The 17,366-nt window shown below is 46.0% G+C and overlaps 1 protein-coding gene across 2 annotated transcripts in view; it reads left to right on the plus strand.

Annotated features, from left to right (window-relative positions):
* Positions 1–1,847: 1,847 nt before the first annotated feature.
* The window catches only part of dse (dermatan sulfate epimerase), a 28,473-nt gene continuing 12,954 nt past the window's right edge, over positions 1,848–17,366 (plus strand). For both annotated transcript variants that reach the window (XM_034076075.1, XM_034076076.2), the window contains exons 1-3: positions 1,848–2,012; positions 4,298–4,767; positions 7,106–7,359. In XM_034076075.1, coding sequence (XP_033931966.1) covers positions 4,337–4,767; positions 7,106–7,359 — 685 coding nt within the window. In that variant the 5' untranslated portion in view covers positions 1,848–2,012; positions 4,298–4,336. The remainder of the gene's footprint in view (positions 2,013–4,297; positions 4,768–7,105; positions 7,360–17,366) is intronic.

Consider the following 17,366-nt stretch of genomic DNA (forward strand, 5'->3'; position numbering starts at 1 on the left):
AACATATCGTAGTTGATAAGAAAAAAGCCCAATGACTTATTTACATAACAAGCTTGAAATACATCTTTCCTATTTCTCCTCTATAATCAATCTGAGGCCTCTGTTTTCAGGATGAGTTCAGGGCCGGCCCTAGACATTTTGGTGCCCTAGGCGAGATTATGATTTGGTGCCCCCCCCCCCCAAACAATACACAATAGAATAGCAGTGCTGGTTTTCAACAGTTGCTAAATGTTTGTTCTGATTACGGAGTCAAATTTGACGTTAAATACAATGCTAAGAAGAGCGCTGTAATGATCTGTAGAGCAAAAGGGGATAATAACCTTTGTTTTCCAACATTCTATCTGTCAGGACAGGTGCTGTCTGTTTGCTGTAACACTAAGTATCTGGGACACATCATCACAGATGAAATGGCTGATGATGATGACATGTATAGACAGCGGCGTGTCTTATATATACAAGCCAACATGTTGGCTAGAAAATTCTCTTGGTGTTCAGATAAGGTTAAGGTGAACCTCTTTAGAGCTTATTGCACTCCTCTCTATACTGCCCCCTTGTGGGTCAAGTATAAGAAGGCGAGCCTCCGGAAGCTCCAGGTTGCATATAATGACTGTTTGCGTATACTGCTTAGAAAACCAAGGTGGTGCAGTGCAAGTGACATGTTCTGTCATGCACGAGTCAACACGTTCCATGCTCTCTTGAGAAATCTAATGTACAAATTCATCTGTCGATTGAATGTTTCTCATAACTCTGTCATTATGCTGCTTTCAAATCCGTGTTTCAGTGCTGTACGATACCAGTCACCTCTGTGGAAACATTGGTATGGCTGCCTTTTTTTTAGTTTGTATTTGAGTGTTGTATGTTTTGTAATAATGGACCAAGAGTCTCTTTAAATGATGATGATGATGATGATGATGATGATGATGATGATGATGATGATGAATATATAAAGAATAAATGAAAAATCTCTACAAAAGACCAATACACTACACAAACTGAAACGTATTGACATGTTGGTTATATACATAAAGAAGGTTTCAAATGTATTCATTATTGTATGAACATGTTTTAATTGGCTGGTGGACGTCACATCCTCTTGGGGGGTCCGGGGGTATGCCCCCGGAAAGTTTTTGTTTTAACATTATAAAGTAAAATGCTTCAATCAGGTGCACTTTGAGCAGAATGACTAGAGACTAGATCTAGGGGGTACTCTAAAACACCCATATGAAAAAGATTGGTTTACATTTTAATAATCAAATAAGTATGTGAACATAACCAATAACCTACCATAGCCAATAACAAATAAATGTAACGTATTTTATTTTTGTTGTTCATTCATATCTTATTTTACCCAGTTCACATTTATTTATTCATGCATATTTTTTAATATCTCCAGTTTTAAACGATATTTTTAGTTACTGTCCTATAGAGTCAGACTATAGTATACATTGGAATGATTTCAAACCTGTTTTTATTTATCCTAATAATTATAAAGGTGTGCCTTTATAAATTGTGATCAAACCGTTTGAGACCCACTGAGATAACTTAGACTAAAGCGAATTATCTAAACACTCAAGAGTCCTTTACCTCGATGCATGCGCGCTCTCGCTCTCTTGCTCTTTTCTGTATGTGGCCGTCGGTTTGGACACCCCTGATTTACACCATTCAGCTCTGAAGCTCTCACACCTCTTCATGTTACCTGTTAGCTTAGCACAGTGAGGGGGGGGGGGGGGGGGGGCTGCTTCATTAAGCCTTTCCCTCTCTCTCTCTCTCTCTCTCTCTTTTTCTCTCTCACTCTCTCCACCTCCCCCCCCCCCCCAGCTGCCCCTCCTCACGCGCTAGCAGGACTCTCCCTCCGCTCTCTGTTTTCTCTCCCTCCCCTCTCTAACTTTGTTTCGTCCCTAAAACAAACTTCATCTCATCGTACGGATCTTCTCCAGAAGCTCCGCCGTGTTCCGGGCAGACATGGTCGCGGTGAGGCCGGGCTCCGGGTTCATGAGCACCGCCTGTGACAGGTAAGCTTAGCGGGCTTTCCGTCACTTTTTTTCGGACTCGACGCGAACAAGGCTCCCTGTGTGCGGAGCGGAGGATTACTGAGCTGTCTGCGGTTACATTCACTTCACTGTTTCACTCCACCACCCGCAGTCATATGAAGTAATCTTTAACTACTCTTTATAATGTATCTGACAGACCGGATGAAGGGAGAGTGTGCATAACGTGTGTAAAAGGTGAAGCAGGGTCTCAGTGCCATGAAGGCATCCTCTCCGTGGAGGAGGAGGCTTTCTGTGGGAACAATCCTAACAATACCAGAGGTGGAAGAGGTATTCACATTCTTAACTTGAGTAAAAGTAAAAGTACCAGAGTTTAGGATTGGTATATTAATAATAAAAGTCCTGCATTCAATGTGTTACTCAAGTGAAAGTAGAAAGTATTAGCATCAAAATATAGTTAAAGTACCAAAGTAAAAGTAGTCATTGTGCAGATTGGTCCATTTCAGAAAGAAGCACTCATAACAGCAAATGACAGCAACATTGCTGCCACTTCATTTATTGTGAACCCACTTTAGTTACTTAAATATAATGTTGCATGGTTTCAGATACTGAATAATCATATTTAGTACTACATTTGCTTCCAAAATGTAGTGGAGTAGAAGTATACAGTAATATAAAATGAAAATACTTGGATAAAGTACAAGTACCTCAAATGTGTACTTAAGTACAGTACTTGAGTAAATGTACTTAGTTACTTTCCTCCACTTTATTAAGTAATCTTTAGCCACTTTTTGTAAATGTATGTGACAGACTGGATGAAGGGAGAGTCCGCACAGCGTGTAAAAGGTGGAGCAGGGTCTCTAGGTCGGTGACAGTTCATACATGAATCTGTGGTGGTGGAAAGGCCGGAGGCAGGGACTCATCGCCCTGGGCAACACAATGACACCTCGCCTCCTTCTACTCATCTCACCATGTCCTTAAGATACGTAGACCGTGGCCATCAGAACTCAGTCCACTAACACGAGCGAACGCAGCACACATTGAGTACTATTATGTAATAACAATATTAATAATAATAATAATTCACTAAGAGTGATGTCTCACTTCCTGTACATCTGGGTATGTTTGTTTTACAATGAAACATCAGACCGATGTACTTGAACTTTAATGATTGTGTGAAAACATGTTTTAATTCCTTCTGAACCAGGGAAGGTGTGATGATGTGATACCTATGGACACGTGCCCATACTCTGTTAATGCTTCTGCAACGAGGTGTGACACTCTTCCCCATGCAGCGCCTTCTTCACCACTTCTGTAGTGCTGCATTGTGGGGGACATGTTCAGCTTCATTTGGAAAGGAATATCAATTTAGGGCTGCAACTAAGATGAATTATATTATCCACTTCTACTCTTGATGCTATACAGCACACACTTAGAGTATATGCTACAGTAGTGAAGAAAAGAATCGTTAAATAAGGACCTACGATTTAGTGCGGAACAAAGCATGTTAGTGTGAGATGGAGAAGACTCAGACTGACAGGCTAGATCCCCCTGACACAGGCGCAGCTTTAGGGTGATCAACGAGCTGTCCACCGTCCTCATGTTCCCCACGGAGGCATGGAGAGGTCAGATGTCTAGCATGGACTCCAGGGGGCAGGGTTCCATGTACCAGACCTGAGCATGCTCTGGGTGCCACACACAGCTCAGCGTGACAGTGGACCTCAGGCTAGACGCTGGTGAAATCACTACCAAAGGGTTTCCAGCAGGCCTTACCCAAGTGTGTGTGTGAGTGATTGCACATCAGCGTGTTAGGTTAGTTGAGAGCAATACAGTGAGTTGAACCTAATCTTTTTGTATCTAAACTTAATATTATTGCTTTCCACTAACCTAACGCTCCGTTACTCAGAAATGTAGCTGTATTATGAAACGGCCTGCGTCTGACAGAAACACCATGGAGTACATCTTAGGAAGTGACTGTGAAGTAACACAGAGAGCAGGGGGGGGGGCACTCAGATTGGCTGCTCCGTGGATCCAGGGAGTGAGGATCTGATGGCAGAAGGGTATTCATATATGTGTACAAAGAAATTATAATTTGCATGAAACAAAAGCTAACAGCCACAACGCCTCGTACACGATGGGACAGTAGTTGCTAGCAGTGCTTTGAACGGAGGGCCACTTACTATGGAAAGTCTGCATCATCAGGCCGCAGCTGTATCTCATTATTCATGGAATGCAGGGCTTTAGTAAGAGAAGGCTGCAGAATATGGGCTGGCTTTCTCAATCCTCTCCCCCCCACTCTCCCCTCTCAGCTGAGCTCCTTCGGCGATGCCACAGTCCCCTCTGAGACGATGAGAACACACACCCTCGGGGCCCCCACAGTCGTCTTCATAAGTCTGCTGTGGCCCCTGCTCGCCGTGCTGGACGTGGGGGCGGCGGCGGAAGTGGACCCCAGCGAAGGAATCCCCTTCATGGGGGGGAACTACAACGGTCACCCCATGCTGTACTTCAACCGGGCGGAGGTGGAGGAGCTGCAGTACGCGGCGGGGGGGACTCACAGCGACATGGCGAGGAGGATCCGTGAGGCGGGGGAGACCATGCTGGAGCGTCCGGAGCTGTACCTGCCCCCCTGGAGCCCCGCCGAGTTCAGCGCCCGCTGGAACGAGCTGTACGGGAACAACCTGGGGGTGCTGTCCATGTTCTGCCTGCTCTACCCCCACCGGGCGGGGGCCCTCGACCTCGCCAAGGACTACATGGAGAGGATGGCGGCTCAGCCTAGTTGGTAGATCTTTTGTCTTTTTATCATCATCTCTTGTACTTCAGATTTGAGGCCTTTTGCAAACATATGTCTACATCTGACCCCCCCCCCCCCCCTTAGTTGACTTATACTAATTAATGATATATTATGTCATTACATTTCACATAACTGTATTAGGTTAATTGAAAGCAATACTATTAGGTTGAAGTAAAACACATTAGGTTCAAGTTAATATCATTGCTTTCAGCTAACCTACTGTAATACAGTTATGTGACATTTGATGACATAATACATTTAATTGAAGTCAACGTTTCATTGTTCTCAGACTTCTAGATGGTACCTGCCCCCCCCCCCCCCCCCATGTGTGGTTTTTAATGCTCGCCCCTCCCCCTCAGAGGCCTTCTCTTCATCTCGTGTGTTCCCATGTTCCTCTGGTACAGATGCGTTGTGGTCTGATAAGTCTGCGCTTCAGGACACATGTTGAGCAGCTGTTCGCTGAACATGAGAGGAAATGAAATGTTCAGATGGGAACATAGCGCTCTGCAGGGCCGCCTGACTCTGAGCTCAGGTCCAGGCGGCGCCGCCTCTAACTGCTTACCTGCTGCTCAGATCCCTTTCTCAAAGTGTCAAAGCATATCTAGATATCTATCGAGGCATTAAGCCGGTACAAGACTCTTTCATTTAAAAGAAAATAAGCAAAGCCCGGACCTTTGTTCAAACTGGCCCCTCTGATTCGTGGCTCCCAGTTTCTCCCCCTGATGACGAGGAGTAACGGCACGTAGTAGCTGCCGGAGTGATTGAAGACGAGCCCCCTAAGCATGGTGTTAGCACGGACTCTTAGTTCCTACTGACATTGAACTAACCACAGACACCGCCTGCTTCCTGGAGTCACACAGCGCTCTGCTACAGTTGACGCGGGGCTGCCTACAATTCACATACTGTAGGCTTCAGGGAAATGGGAAAAGGAAAATTCTAGAATGGATAATTTCTTTGACTTAATTCAGTCTTTAAAATAAGAACATTTATCGACACATGTGCCATATGATATCATGTTTAATAGTCTCTGGCGGTTAGTATATAGACTCCCGGGTCTGGACACTGGTGGTGGTGTGGATTGGGTTAATGGATTGATGAGGAGGTGTGATGAAGAGGACGTGTGATGAGGTCTTTGGATATGGTGACAGGGCGGGAGGCGGGCGGCAGGAGAACCATTCTAAAGTTTGACTGCAACACGATGATTGGCTGCTGTGGTGAAATGTAATTGGTTAAAAGAGGACGGCCATGATGAGCTGGGGGACGCAGCTGGGGGACGCAGCTGGGGAGAGAATGAGCGTACTATGCAGTGTTCCTGCTTGACTGCAGAGAGGAGCCCCTGAGCGGTGGTCTCACGTCTGCAGAGCTGAGAGTTCTCTCCTGTTGCATTGTGGTCCCTGAGCCTCTGAAGGCTCTGTGGTTCCATGACCTTCACATCACTCCGTGTTCTGATGGGGAACGTCTACTGAGTGGCAGACTGGTGCATGCTCCTCTCTACACACTGTGCACACACACACACACACACACGTGAGCTTTGCTTTGCTTTGTCATCATGTTAGAGCTGACACCATTACTAATAGAGAAGTCACCCAGTTAGGGTTCCTTTGCATAAGCAGACAGGAAGTGGTTTTTGATAGCCCTCAGCTGAAACTGCCACTCTCTATTACTGCTTTATTTACACATACTTTAGAAGGACGGAGTCTGTGGGTTTGAAATATACAGAATATGATCAAAGAGGATACTGTTTGGTAGGTAGATATACAGGGAATCTGAAACTGGACATCATTCACAAAGTGTGTGCCAACTTGTGCTTCTGACGTACATGAAGAGGAAGTCATCAACTAACTGATGTTACAATAAGCATCAAATAGACCCGCTTCTTTAAAACAGCTTTGAAAGAAAGCGTGAGGCTGCCGGGTCCTTGTTTCATCACTCCATGCTCTCAGTGAGCAGAATGCTTCCAGAACACCGTCCCTCTCTCTTTGACACGTTGCTGCTCTAAACCCCAGAGTCAGCGTTCTTAGACCCGGCGCCTGTAACCCAGCAGAGGGTTTGCACACCCCACACTTTAATGTCTCTTTATAAGCCTCTTTATTGCTACCAAAGTGTGCAGCACTTGTGGTAAAATGCTACTAAGCATCTTTATTTTTGCCTTCAACGTGGAAAGATGTTTCACAGCGGTGGTACAGTAAGGACGATTAAAAGGCTTCTTAATGAAATGCCTTGTTGCTCATGATAAGCATTTAAAGAGCGGACGTTTCACACCCGACTCCCCTCGATGGTAGTTCCCGATGCCCGGCCTTGAGCCTGCTGTTGGTTTGTTTTGCAGGTTGGTGAAAGACGCCCCCTGGGACGAGGTTCCCTTGGCGCACTCTTTGGTGGGGTTCGCCACTGCCTACGACTTCCTGTACGAGTTCCTGAACAAGGGCCAGCAGGAGCGCTTCCTGCAGGTGATCGGCAACGCGTCGCGCCTCATGTACGAGAAGTCGTACGTCCGTGGGTGGGGCTTCCAGTACCTGCACAACCACCAGCCCACCAACTGCGTGGCGCTGCTCACAGGGAGCCTGGTCTACATGACCCAAGGTCAGTGTCTGCCATCGTATGTTGCTGTTTCCGGCAGGGGGAAGACACGAGGCAGAGATAGGGTGGGAAGGTGGTGGGAAGGTCCTCCGTTACAGTAACTAATCACCTGTTAAAGGGATGTCATCTAATTGCCCCACTATTAAAGTGGTAATTACAAATGATCCTGATTACTTACTGTTACTTTTGGATGTCAAATATTTAAATAAAGACAATAGAATATAAATATCAATAGGATTGCTTTAACTTATGTATTCTGAGAACAGCAAAGAGAAGAAAACACAATGTGACATTAGAAAAGAAGAAACCAAGATCTTCTGAATCCGTGATTTTTAAATGCAGGCAGTACTCTTCCAAGTGTTTGACTCCAATGCTGAATGTGATGATGATGAAGGAAAAAAGCAAGCGATGTTCCATCCACTACTTTACTAACTCATATTGTAGCCCTTGTGTGTGTGTTGTTGGCATGTCCGCTGACATGTGACTTCAGGAGCCTGCTTAACGCCTTTAACCCGAACCGGTCTCTGATACGATGAGAGCAGATGCTCTGCATGGAGCTTGTGGTCTGAGCTCTGTTGGAGCTTTAGTGTTAGGAAGCTGCCTCCTCAGCATTAAGGAGCCGCAACTCAACGGAAGGGATCTCATGAGTCTGCTTTTTACTCTCAGGTTCTCACATGGTGTAAAGCAGAGCATCTAACTCAGTTCAGGTCAGGGGCCACATACAGCCAAATCACAGTGGGCCATCCATCCATCCATCCATCCATACATCCATCCATCCATCCATCCATCCATACATCCATCCATCCATACATCCATCCATCCATACATCCATCCATCCATACATCCATCCATCCATACATCCATCCATCCATCCATCTTCTCCCGCTTATCCGTGGTCGGGTCTCGGGGGTAGCAGTTCCAGCAGAGAGCCCCAAACCTTCTTTTCCCTGGCGACATCAACCAGCTCTGACTGGGGGATCCCAAGGCGCTCCCAGGCCAGCGAAGAGATATAATCCCTCCACCTGGTCATAGGTCTACCCCTTGGTCTCTTCCCAGCTGGACGTGCCTGGAACACCTCCCTAGGGAGGCGCCCAGGTGGCATCCTAACTAGGTGCCCGAACCACCTCAACTGGCTCCTTTCGACGCGAAGGAGGAGCGGCTCAACTCCGAGTCCCTCCCTGATGACCGAACTTCTCACCTTATCTCTAAGGGAGACACCAGCCACCCTGCGGAGGAAACCCATCTCGGCCGCTTGTATCTGCGACCTCGTTCTTTCGGTCATGACCCATCCTTCATGACCATAGGTGAGGGTAGGAACGAAAATGGCCCGGTAGACAGAGAGCTTTGCCTTCTGGCTCAGCTCCCTTTTCGTCACAACGGTGCGGTAAAGCGACTGCAGTACCGCTCCCGCTGCTCCGATTCTCCGGCCCATCTCACGCTCCATTGTTCCCTCACTCGAGAACAAGACCCCGAGATACTTGAACTCCTTCACTTGGGGCAAGGACTCATTCCCTACTTGGAGTGGACAGGCCATCGGTTTCCTGCTGAGAACCATGGCCTCAGATTTGGAGGTGCTGATCCTCATCCCAGCCGCTTCACACTCGGTTGCGAACCGATCCAGTGAGTGCTGAAGGTCGCAGACCGATGAAGCCATCAGAACCACATCATCTGCAAAAAGCAGTGGTGCAATCCTTAGTCCACCGAACTGCAGACCCCCCCCCCCACGACTACGCCTCGAAATCCGATCCATGTATATTACAAACAGGATTGGTGACAAAGCGCAGCCCTGGCGGAGGCCAACCCTCACCGGAAATGGGTCCGACTTACTGCCGAGGACCCGGACACAGCTCTCGCTTTGGGAGTACAGAGATTGGATGGCCCTGAGTAGAGACCCCCTCACCCCATACTCCCGCAGCACCTCCCACAGTAACTCCCTGGGAACTCGGTCATACGCCTTCTCCAAGACTACAAAACACATGTAGACCGGATAAGCGTACTCCCAGGCCCCCTCCAAAGTGGGCCTCACCAGCCACATCACTGTGGGCCTCACCAGCCACATCACAGTGGGCCTCACCAGCCACATCACTGTGGGCCTCACCAGCCACATCACAGTGGGCCTCACCAGCCACATCACTGTGGGCCTCACCAGCCACATCACAGTGGGCCTCACCAGCCACATCACTGTGGGCCTCACCAGCCACATCACTGTGGGCCTCACCAGCCACATCACAGTGGGCCTCACCAGCCACATCACTGTGGGCCTCACCAGCCACATCACAGTGGGCCTCACCAGCCACATCACTGTGGGCCTCACCAGCCACATCACTGTGGGCCTCACCAGCCACATCACTGTGGGCCTCACCAGCCACATCACTTTGGGCCTCACCAGCCAAATCACAGTGGGCCTCACCAGCCACATCACTGTGGGCCTCACCAGCCACATCACAGTGGGCCTCACCAGCCACATCACTGTGGGCCTCACCAGCCACATCACAGTGGGCCTCACCAGCCACATCACTGTGGGCCTCACCAGCCACATCACTGTGGGCCTCACCAGCCACATCACAGTGGGCCTCACCAGCCACATCACTGTGGGTCTCACCAGCCACATCACAGTGGGCCTCACCAGCCACATCACTGTGGGCCTCACCAGCCACATCACTGTGGGCCTCACCAGCCACATCACTGTTGGCCTCACCAGCCACATCACAGCACAATAACCTATAAATATCCACAACTCCAAATTGTTCCCTTTGTTTTATTGGAAAAAGAACATTCTGAAAATGTTCACATTTAATGAACTATGTATAAAGTATATATCTATAACCATACACAGAATAGGTGCACGCTGAACAAGTGTATGCCTCAGTTCATCATTTACACGGGTGCATTACATCTCACAGACAGACAGTGTATATCTACAAAAGCACACAATGTCTTCTCTGTCATCCCACGGGCCATATGTTTGACCACCCTGGTGTACATATCTGCTATCTAGTGTTTGTGTTTGACCTATGGTCTTCTTAATAACGTGTGCGTATGTGTCTCAGTTTATCTGCTGCTGTAGTCACGTACATTTCCCCGCTGCGCGGCAGGTGAAGCATTTCTGATAGTTTGATATAGGCTGAGAGGAAACACATATTCACATCTACCGTACATCCAGGATGCTTCACACTCACAACACACACACACATATAAAAACATAGTGTTTCATATAAATATCATGTTCTTCATCTGCATGGTGAGGATTGCTTTGGGAGTGTGAGTGCAGCCCGCCTGAGCGTCTCTTGATCCTTTGGGATTGTTCTAGGATGAGTTTCTACACAAACTAAAGTACCATTTTAAGATACTTGTACTTTACTTGAGTATTTTTATTTTATGTTACTTTGTACTTCTACTCCACTACAGTTCAGAGGTAAATGGTGTACTTTTCCTCCACTACATGTATTAATACCTTTAGTTACTTTACAGATGTGGATGAATGATGTGAAATATAACCAAGTGTTGAATCAGACTTTAGTTCCACCTGGAGTAAATCCACCAGCTACCCTGCAGTCTACAAAGTACTTCAGACTAGCTGCACCTTCACCAGCTACCCTGCAGTCTACAAAGTACTTCAGACTAGCTGCACCTTCACCAGCTCTGAGAACACTTTCATGATCAATCATTATAAAACATATCATATATATTATTCTGAAATGGACCAATCTGCATAATCACTACTTTCACTAAGTACATTTTGAATGCAGGACTTTTACTTGAAACAGAATATTCCTACACGAAGTACTTCTACTTTGACTTCCTTTAGTACTTATGAGTACTTTTCCGCTCTGGCCTTGGTACACTACACCCCAGTCCTAAATGACCGCCGGCAGAGTTGTATTTGAGGCTTGTCCTTGGGGTAACAACAGAACCCTCAGGAGTCGTAGTCTGACCTCTTTTTGCTTCATTCCATTTTTGTGTGGAGCGCAGGAAAAGGTGAGTGTGCTCCAGTGTGACCTCAGGGGGGGGGCACAGCCACTGCTGTGTTTCTAACTGCCTTCATTTGGTAACAGTGTTCTTCACAGCATGTGACGGTGATGCTGTCATGGAAGCAGGGCTGAGAAAGGCTGTTTGAAAGGCTGCGACACGGTGTACTAGCTAGCATTAAAGCTAACATGAAGCTACTCCTCTCTCACGGTCACACTGTGCAGAAGCCTCACTGCCTTCCTTCGGAGGATATGTATCATTCATTTCCTGTGCCAAGGGATGACATTACGTCCAAATATTATTCTGGCTGTGAATAAATGGACCGGTTCCAACAAGCACGACCAGAGAAAAGACCAAACATGCTCTCTTCTCTCATCTGACACATTGCTGTTTGGACTAGTTATTATTGTTTCATTATGTGCGGCCTGAAGTATCACACGTGAACAATGCATGTGCCACTCACTCACACAGAAGTGTGCACTGGCAGCCTGTGGCTTAGATCAGCATAGAAAGAACATTCCAGACACAGGTGTTTGCTTGTTGCTGCCTTCAAGCTCAATATTCAGCTGGACCCCACTCCCCTTTCCCATGCTGCCCCCCCACAGCCAGGGGGCTGCATCACTGTGGTGGGACAGTCCACTGTGGGCTCGGGGCATAGTAGGAACGAGCTGGGCGTACAAGGGAAGATAGCAAATGTATCATTAGATTTGGGGCAAGACTACATTGATAATAAAATGTATCATATATCTTCAGACAGTGATACATATAGCAGTGCTATTGGTTCAGCTACATTAGCTTTGTAGCCCTATTGTGGACCCAGGCTCTCAGCAGCAGAACCTCCCCTCGGCCACTGATTACGCAAGCTAGCCACATTATTAGAGTGTGGGAAACAGAGTGAATGAGTTACTGTACTCTTGCGCGAGACGTTAGTCTGCTTTAGTTTTCATTTTCATTACGTGATGTGATGATTCTCGTTTTTATTCTTCCGTTGAAGTCTTTATTATTCCAGTAATAGCTGTGGAGTCATTGTGTGGTCAGCACTGTCAGCATTACTTGGAATGTTTCTGTTTCCGAACCGGTTGTTTCAATGCACGGTACGTCCCTTTCTTTGATCAGTCACTAGGCTTGTTCGAGACGAGCTGCGGCTCGCCTCGAAAGTAGACGAGAGTAGTCTATTGCAGCCGGGGGGGAGAAGGTCTCAAGTCTGCTCGGAGTCGGCTTGACTCGGTTTGCATTTATAAAGAATGCACACATGTGTTTAATCGTTAATGTCAGATATGTACTAAGTAAATACATTTGTTCCTGCTCAAGATTAGATTCAACTTTATTGTTATTGCACATATTACAGGTACTGAGACAACGAAATGCAGTTTAGCTTCTAACCAGGTGCAACAAGCAGTGAAGTGGAAAGTAATGTACACCATCTACAGAATAAAATATAGAATGAAATGAATTGAATGATGAATAAACAGTGTGTATGAATACACTAGATATCAGCCTGTGAGCAGTATGAACAGTGGGTATGAATACACTAGATACACACAGCAGCCTGTGAGCAGTATGAACAGTGGGTATGAATACACTAGATACACACAGCAGCCTGTGAGCAGTATGAACAGTGGGTATGAATACACTAGATACACACAGCAGCCTGTGAGCAGTATGAACAGTGTGTATGAATACACTAGATACACACAGCAGCCTGTGAGCAGTATGAACAGTGTGTATGAATACACTAGATACACACAGCAGCCTGTGAGCAGTATGAACAGTGTGTATGAATATGCTAAGATATATAAAGTATGAAAACGGTAAGCAGTATAGTATAAAATATATGGATATTAATTTCATGATGATAAACATTGTGGAACAATGATGAAAAATGTGAATGGTATCATACGTATTGGGATCATTGGTATTAATGTGGACCGGAGGGAGAGGGTGACGACGAGCAGAAGGTTCACTTTCCTTTTTTAATTAAATTATCACCATTCAAACATCTTTTAAAAGTTGAACAAACCCCACACAGCTCAGTAAAGACTGTGAGATGTTGACTTTATTTGATCATTTCAGTAAAAACTAACGTTCATATTTCTCTCTTTGATTATAATACTGATGAACGTTCAGAACAAAGCACTTTGGCTACTTACCACCTATGTTTTAAAATGCTTAATAAGCACCGTAACTTTCATGATATCATTTCTCATAATCGGTTGTTTCCCTGAACGGCCAACTGTTGAGTGACGGCAAATGCTGCGGCTGCAAGGCATTATGGGGCAGCATTTTCTCCTCTCCTTTCGGTGAGGGAGGTCCAGTGGTTCCTAAGCTAAAGGTTGTAAAGGAAATTTGAAACCTCTTTTCCGTTCATCTAGACCAGTGGTCCTCAACTGGTGGGACCCGTTGTGTGAGTGAAGAAAAGAAATGGAAATCTTTGTTTACATTTTTATTTAGAATGCCCGATTTTCGAACGCTGTGCACCTGGGCGCCCACGTCCAGCTGGGAAGAGACCAAGGGGTAGACCTAGGACCAGGTGGAGGGATTATATCTCTTCGCTGGCCTGGGAGCGGCTTGGGACCCCCCAGTCAGAGCTGGTTGATGAGGGGAAAAGAAAGTTTGGGGCTCTCTGCTGGAACTGCTACCCCCGAGACCCGACCACGGATAAGCGGGAGAAGATGGATGGATGGACATAATAAAATATGACCCCGGGTTTGATGATTGACAGGTCACAGAACAATGGGGGCTATCTACCCTTACCCACAATTTAAAGTAATTCACACAGACACATCTCCTCTTTACTCTTCTCTCTGTGTGGAGCAGCAAGCTGTCAGAACAAAGTGAAAAACAAACAATGGCATAACATATTATTAATATGTCGGGTAGTAATACATTAATTAATTTTCTTCTCAGAGTGTACCAGAATGCGTAGTTTATGTTAATATTTCTAAAAATCTCCTGGGGGAGAATCCCCCCAGACCCCCTTCTGGGGTTGGGTTTTCAGCATGTGTGCCTTTCTATGTTATAGAGAGGCCAAGTCCCCTCCCCTTCCGGTGGACCTCCATGGGACCTTATTTCGGAAAAAGTATGTATTGAAGTCAATGGAGAGAGAAAGATTATCTTTCGATCCCGTTTGAATTGTGCCACGAATTACACATATGATGTTTGTCAATTTAAAAGATAATTTTGTAAGTAAAAAAAATTAAAATGTGAAGTAACACATTGTTTGTGTGAAACCGCTCAATGAACTACATCTCCCATCTCGCACCACACACCAAGACGGCCGTCACGTTGGAACATTTCACTTCTTCTTCGTGAGAGCCAGCATGCGGGACCGGGACTCTGGGATTTTGTAGTCTTTCTAGTTGCATATTTTTCATAGTCTTATATTTCAACAGTTTTACGACAAACTGTGACTTTTTTTACATGGAAATTATTTTTTAAGATTGACAAACATCGTGTGTGTAATTCGTGGCACAATTCCAACGGGATCGAAAGATACGTTTTCTCTCTCCATTGACTTCAAGACATACTTTTTCAGAAATAAGGTCCCATGGGTAGATGGGCGGGACTTCGCCTCTCGATTAGTCCTGCTAACTAGCCAGTGGAGGTCTGTATTTTCGACCATCAAGCTGCTGCTGAAAATCTATAATCCATTGTTATCGACAGATGTATGTGTCAGAGCGTTTATCTTAAGTAAAATAACTTTACACATATGTAGTGTGTTGCCAAATCACATCTTTTAGCTGATTGTTGTGGTATTTAGAATTCTGTTCTTATCAACCCTTCTTTCCAGCAATGCTAACAATCTGCCCAGCAGAAAGCAGCAGATGGTTAGCCCAACATCCAGCCGAACGGTCAGATAGTGTGGGGATGGATACAAGTCTCATGCTCTGTTTAGCCAGAGCGCTGACAAAACGTGTTTATGTTTTCCCTGAAAGCCGTTGTTAGTGAACAAGCAGTCAGGCAACAGGACACAGGAGTTGTTTAAAGAAACATTTTTTTTTGTATTACTCCAAAAATCATTTAAAGCAAGAATCTCCTATAAAAGGCCTATAAAAGAGATCAAGAGAAAATACCTCTAATAAATAACAGCAACTTAACAGGTGTTAACTGAACAAACCGACCTGCCACAATGACAAAGCAAGGAACACATATAGTGGCTTGGTCCTTGCCAAGGTCATTCAGATGAGCAGAATACAAAAGGACCAATCCCCCCTTTGACTTGGAAGCATGGGGTTTGTCCCAGTTTGACCCAAATGGCTGCTTGCATTGTTTATCCGTCCTCAGCCCTCAGTCACGTCTTTTGCTGAACCAGGAAGTACTTGTGTTAGCTGTGCTAAAATGTTTGAAAATAAACTCAATAATGTCAGGTTACAAGCAAAGTAAAGGTTGTCCATTTAAATCCAATGTGTGGTGTTAATTGTTGGCGTGTTTTACTGCAGCTGACCTGAAGCAAATCTCCTGGAGGTGAGGGTGGGGAGACCAGGACAGCATCTTTATCATTGGTCCCACACATTGAGCCGATGTCCCGCATTAATGAACAGTCGCCAGCCTATCCAATGGCTGTTTAGAAAAGAAGAGAGGGCTGTGACATGTCCCTCATTGTCCCGCACAAACGTACTGTTAGTCCCCCATGTGTCCTGTTGGCACCTGGTCCCCCTAGGTGAGAGTGCAGTGTACTCATGTACCCCTGTGTGGCTGAGGCCATCACAGCCATCCTCAGGACTCAATGGTACACGGAGAGTCCTGCAGAGGCTCGCAGGCCGAGCTGCTGTGAAGTGTGGCTCCGGCCTGAGAGCGCTGCTGAGGCCGTGTGTCAGTAAACATGGTCTTTGTGCGTGCCAGGAGTTCCTGTTTGATGGTAAATACCTGCCCTGTGTGGGCCCAAACCAAACAGTGTTCGGATGTAGCTGCTGGCCCGACTCCTCCAGACCTGTGGCTGCAGTGTGTATGTGGCCGCTTGTTCCCAGAGTGCAGTCTGTGTGTGTTCCAGTGTGTGAGAGGAAACATGGAGCCGTGTCTGCGGGCTGTCGGTGTGGAAGGCTTCTTCAGGGAACACGTGTTGAAGAAGACGTCTTGGCTGTACGGCTGTCTTGTTTATTCATTCCTTAAGTGACATAACACACTCATAGACTATACATCTCTCTTTCTAAGTCCTGGGGCTAATGTATTCACAAAGAGGCACTTTCAGAGGACCACTGCTCTTGTCGTTACAGATTAGATTCAATTCAACTTTATTGTCATTGCACGGAGTACAAGTACGAAATGCGGTTAGCGTCTAACCAGAAGTGCAAAACAAGCAGAAAGTGCAGTTATTCAAGTATAATATCTATATATATATACTGTATACAAATACATGTGACGGATATAAACAAACTGATGTGTGTACACTACAAACAGTGTAAGGAGGTATAAATATTATAAATTGATTACACGATAGATCCGGAGTGGCCGCATGGAGCTCTTTGCCCAGTCTCATGCGGCTCCTCAGTTCATATCCAATTTTAGTTGTGTGTTGTTTTTTTTTGCGCATGTGTATCCCAGTTCACAAAGGGTTAACAACACACAGGTTCCAGCCCAATCGTTACAGAGTTTCCAACACAGAAGTGCTTTAGCCAATCAGAATGCAGATCCTGCAGTACTGGAGGCGGGCTTTACTGCACTCGCGATGTGACAGTGAAGGGAGATGTAACCATGTGCAGCGGTGTATAATGTGTGTGTGAGAAGGCCTGCTCCGGGAAGCTGGCAGCTCACACGGAAGGACTCCCGAAGTCGGTGATTCGCGGGAAAGAAATAAACAAGAGAGAAAGTGCATCTCTGTCAGCAGAGCTCCTGTCAGTCAGAGGGTTGGGTACACGTTGAGATGTCCTGTGAGGAGAATTAACTAAAATACACTTAATTGATTTACATTTATTTTTAAATAGCTGTCATGAATGTGTGTGAGAGACAGACGGGGAGACAAAAGGCCAGGCATATCTTTATTAAATTATTAACAAAAATCGCAAATGTGCCCCTTCATGCATTTGAGCCCCTTCCACGTCCTC

Source organism: Pseudochaenichthys georgianus, chromosome 24 (assembly GCF_902827115.2).
Source record: "Pseudochaenichthys georgianus chromosome 24, fPseGeo1.2, whole genome shotgun sequence".
Lineage (NCBI taxonomy): Eukaryota > Metazoa > Chordata > Actinopteri > Perciformes > Channichthyidae > Pseudochaenichthys > Pseudochaenichthys georgianus.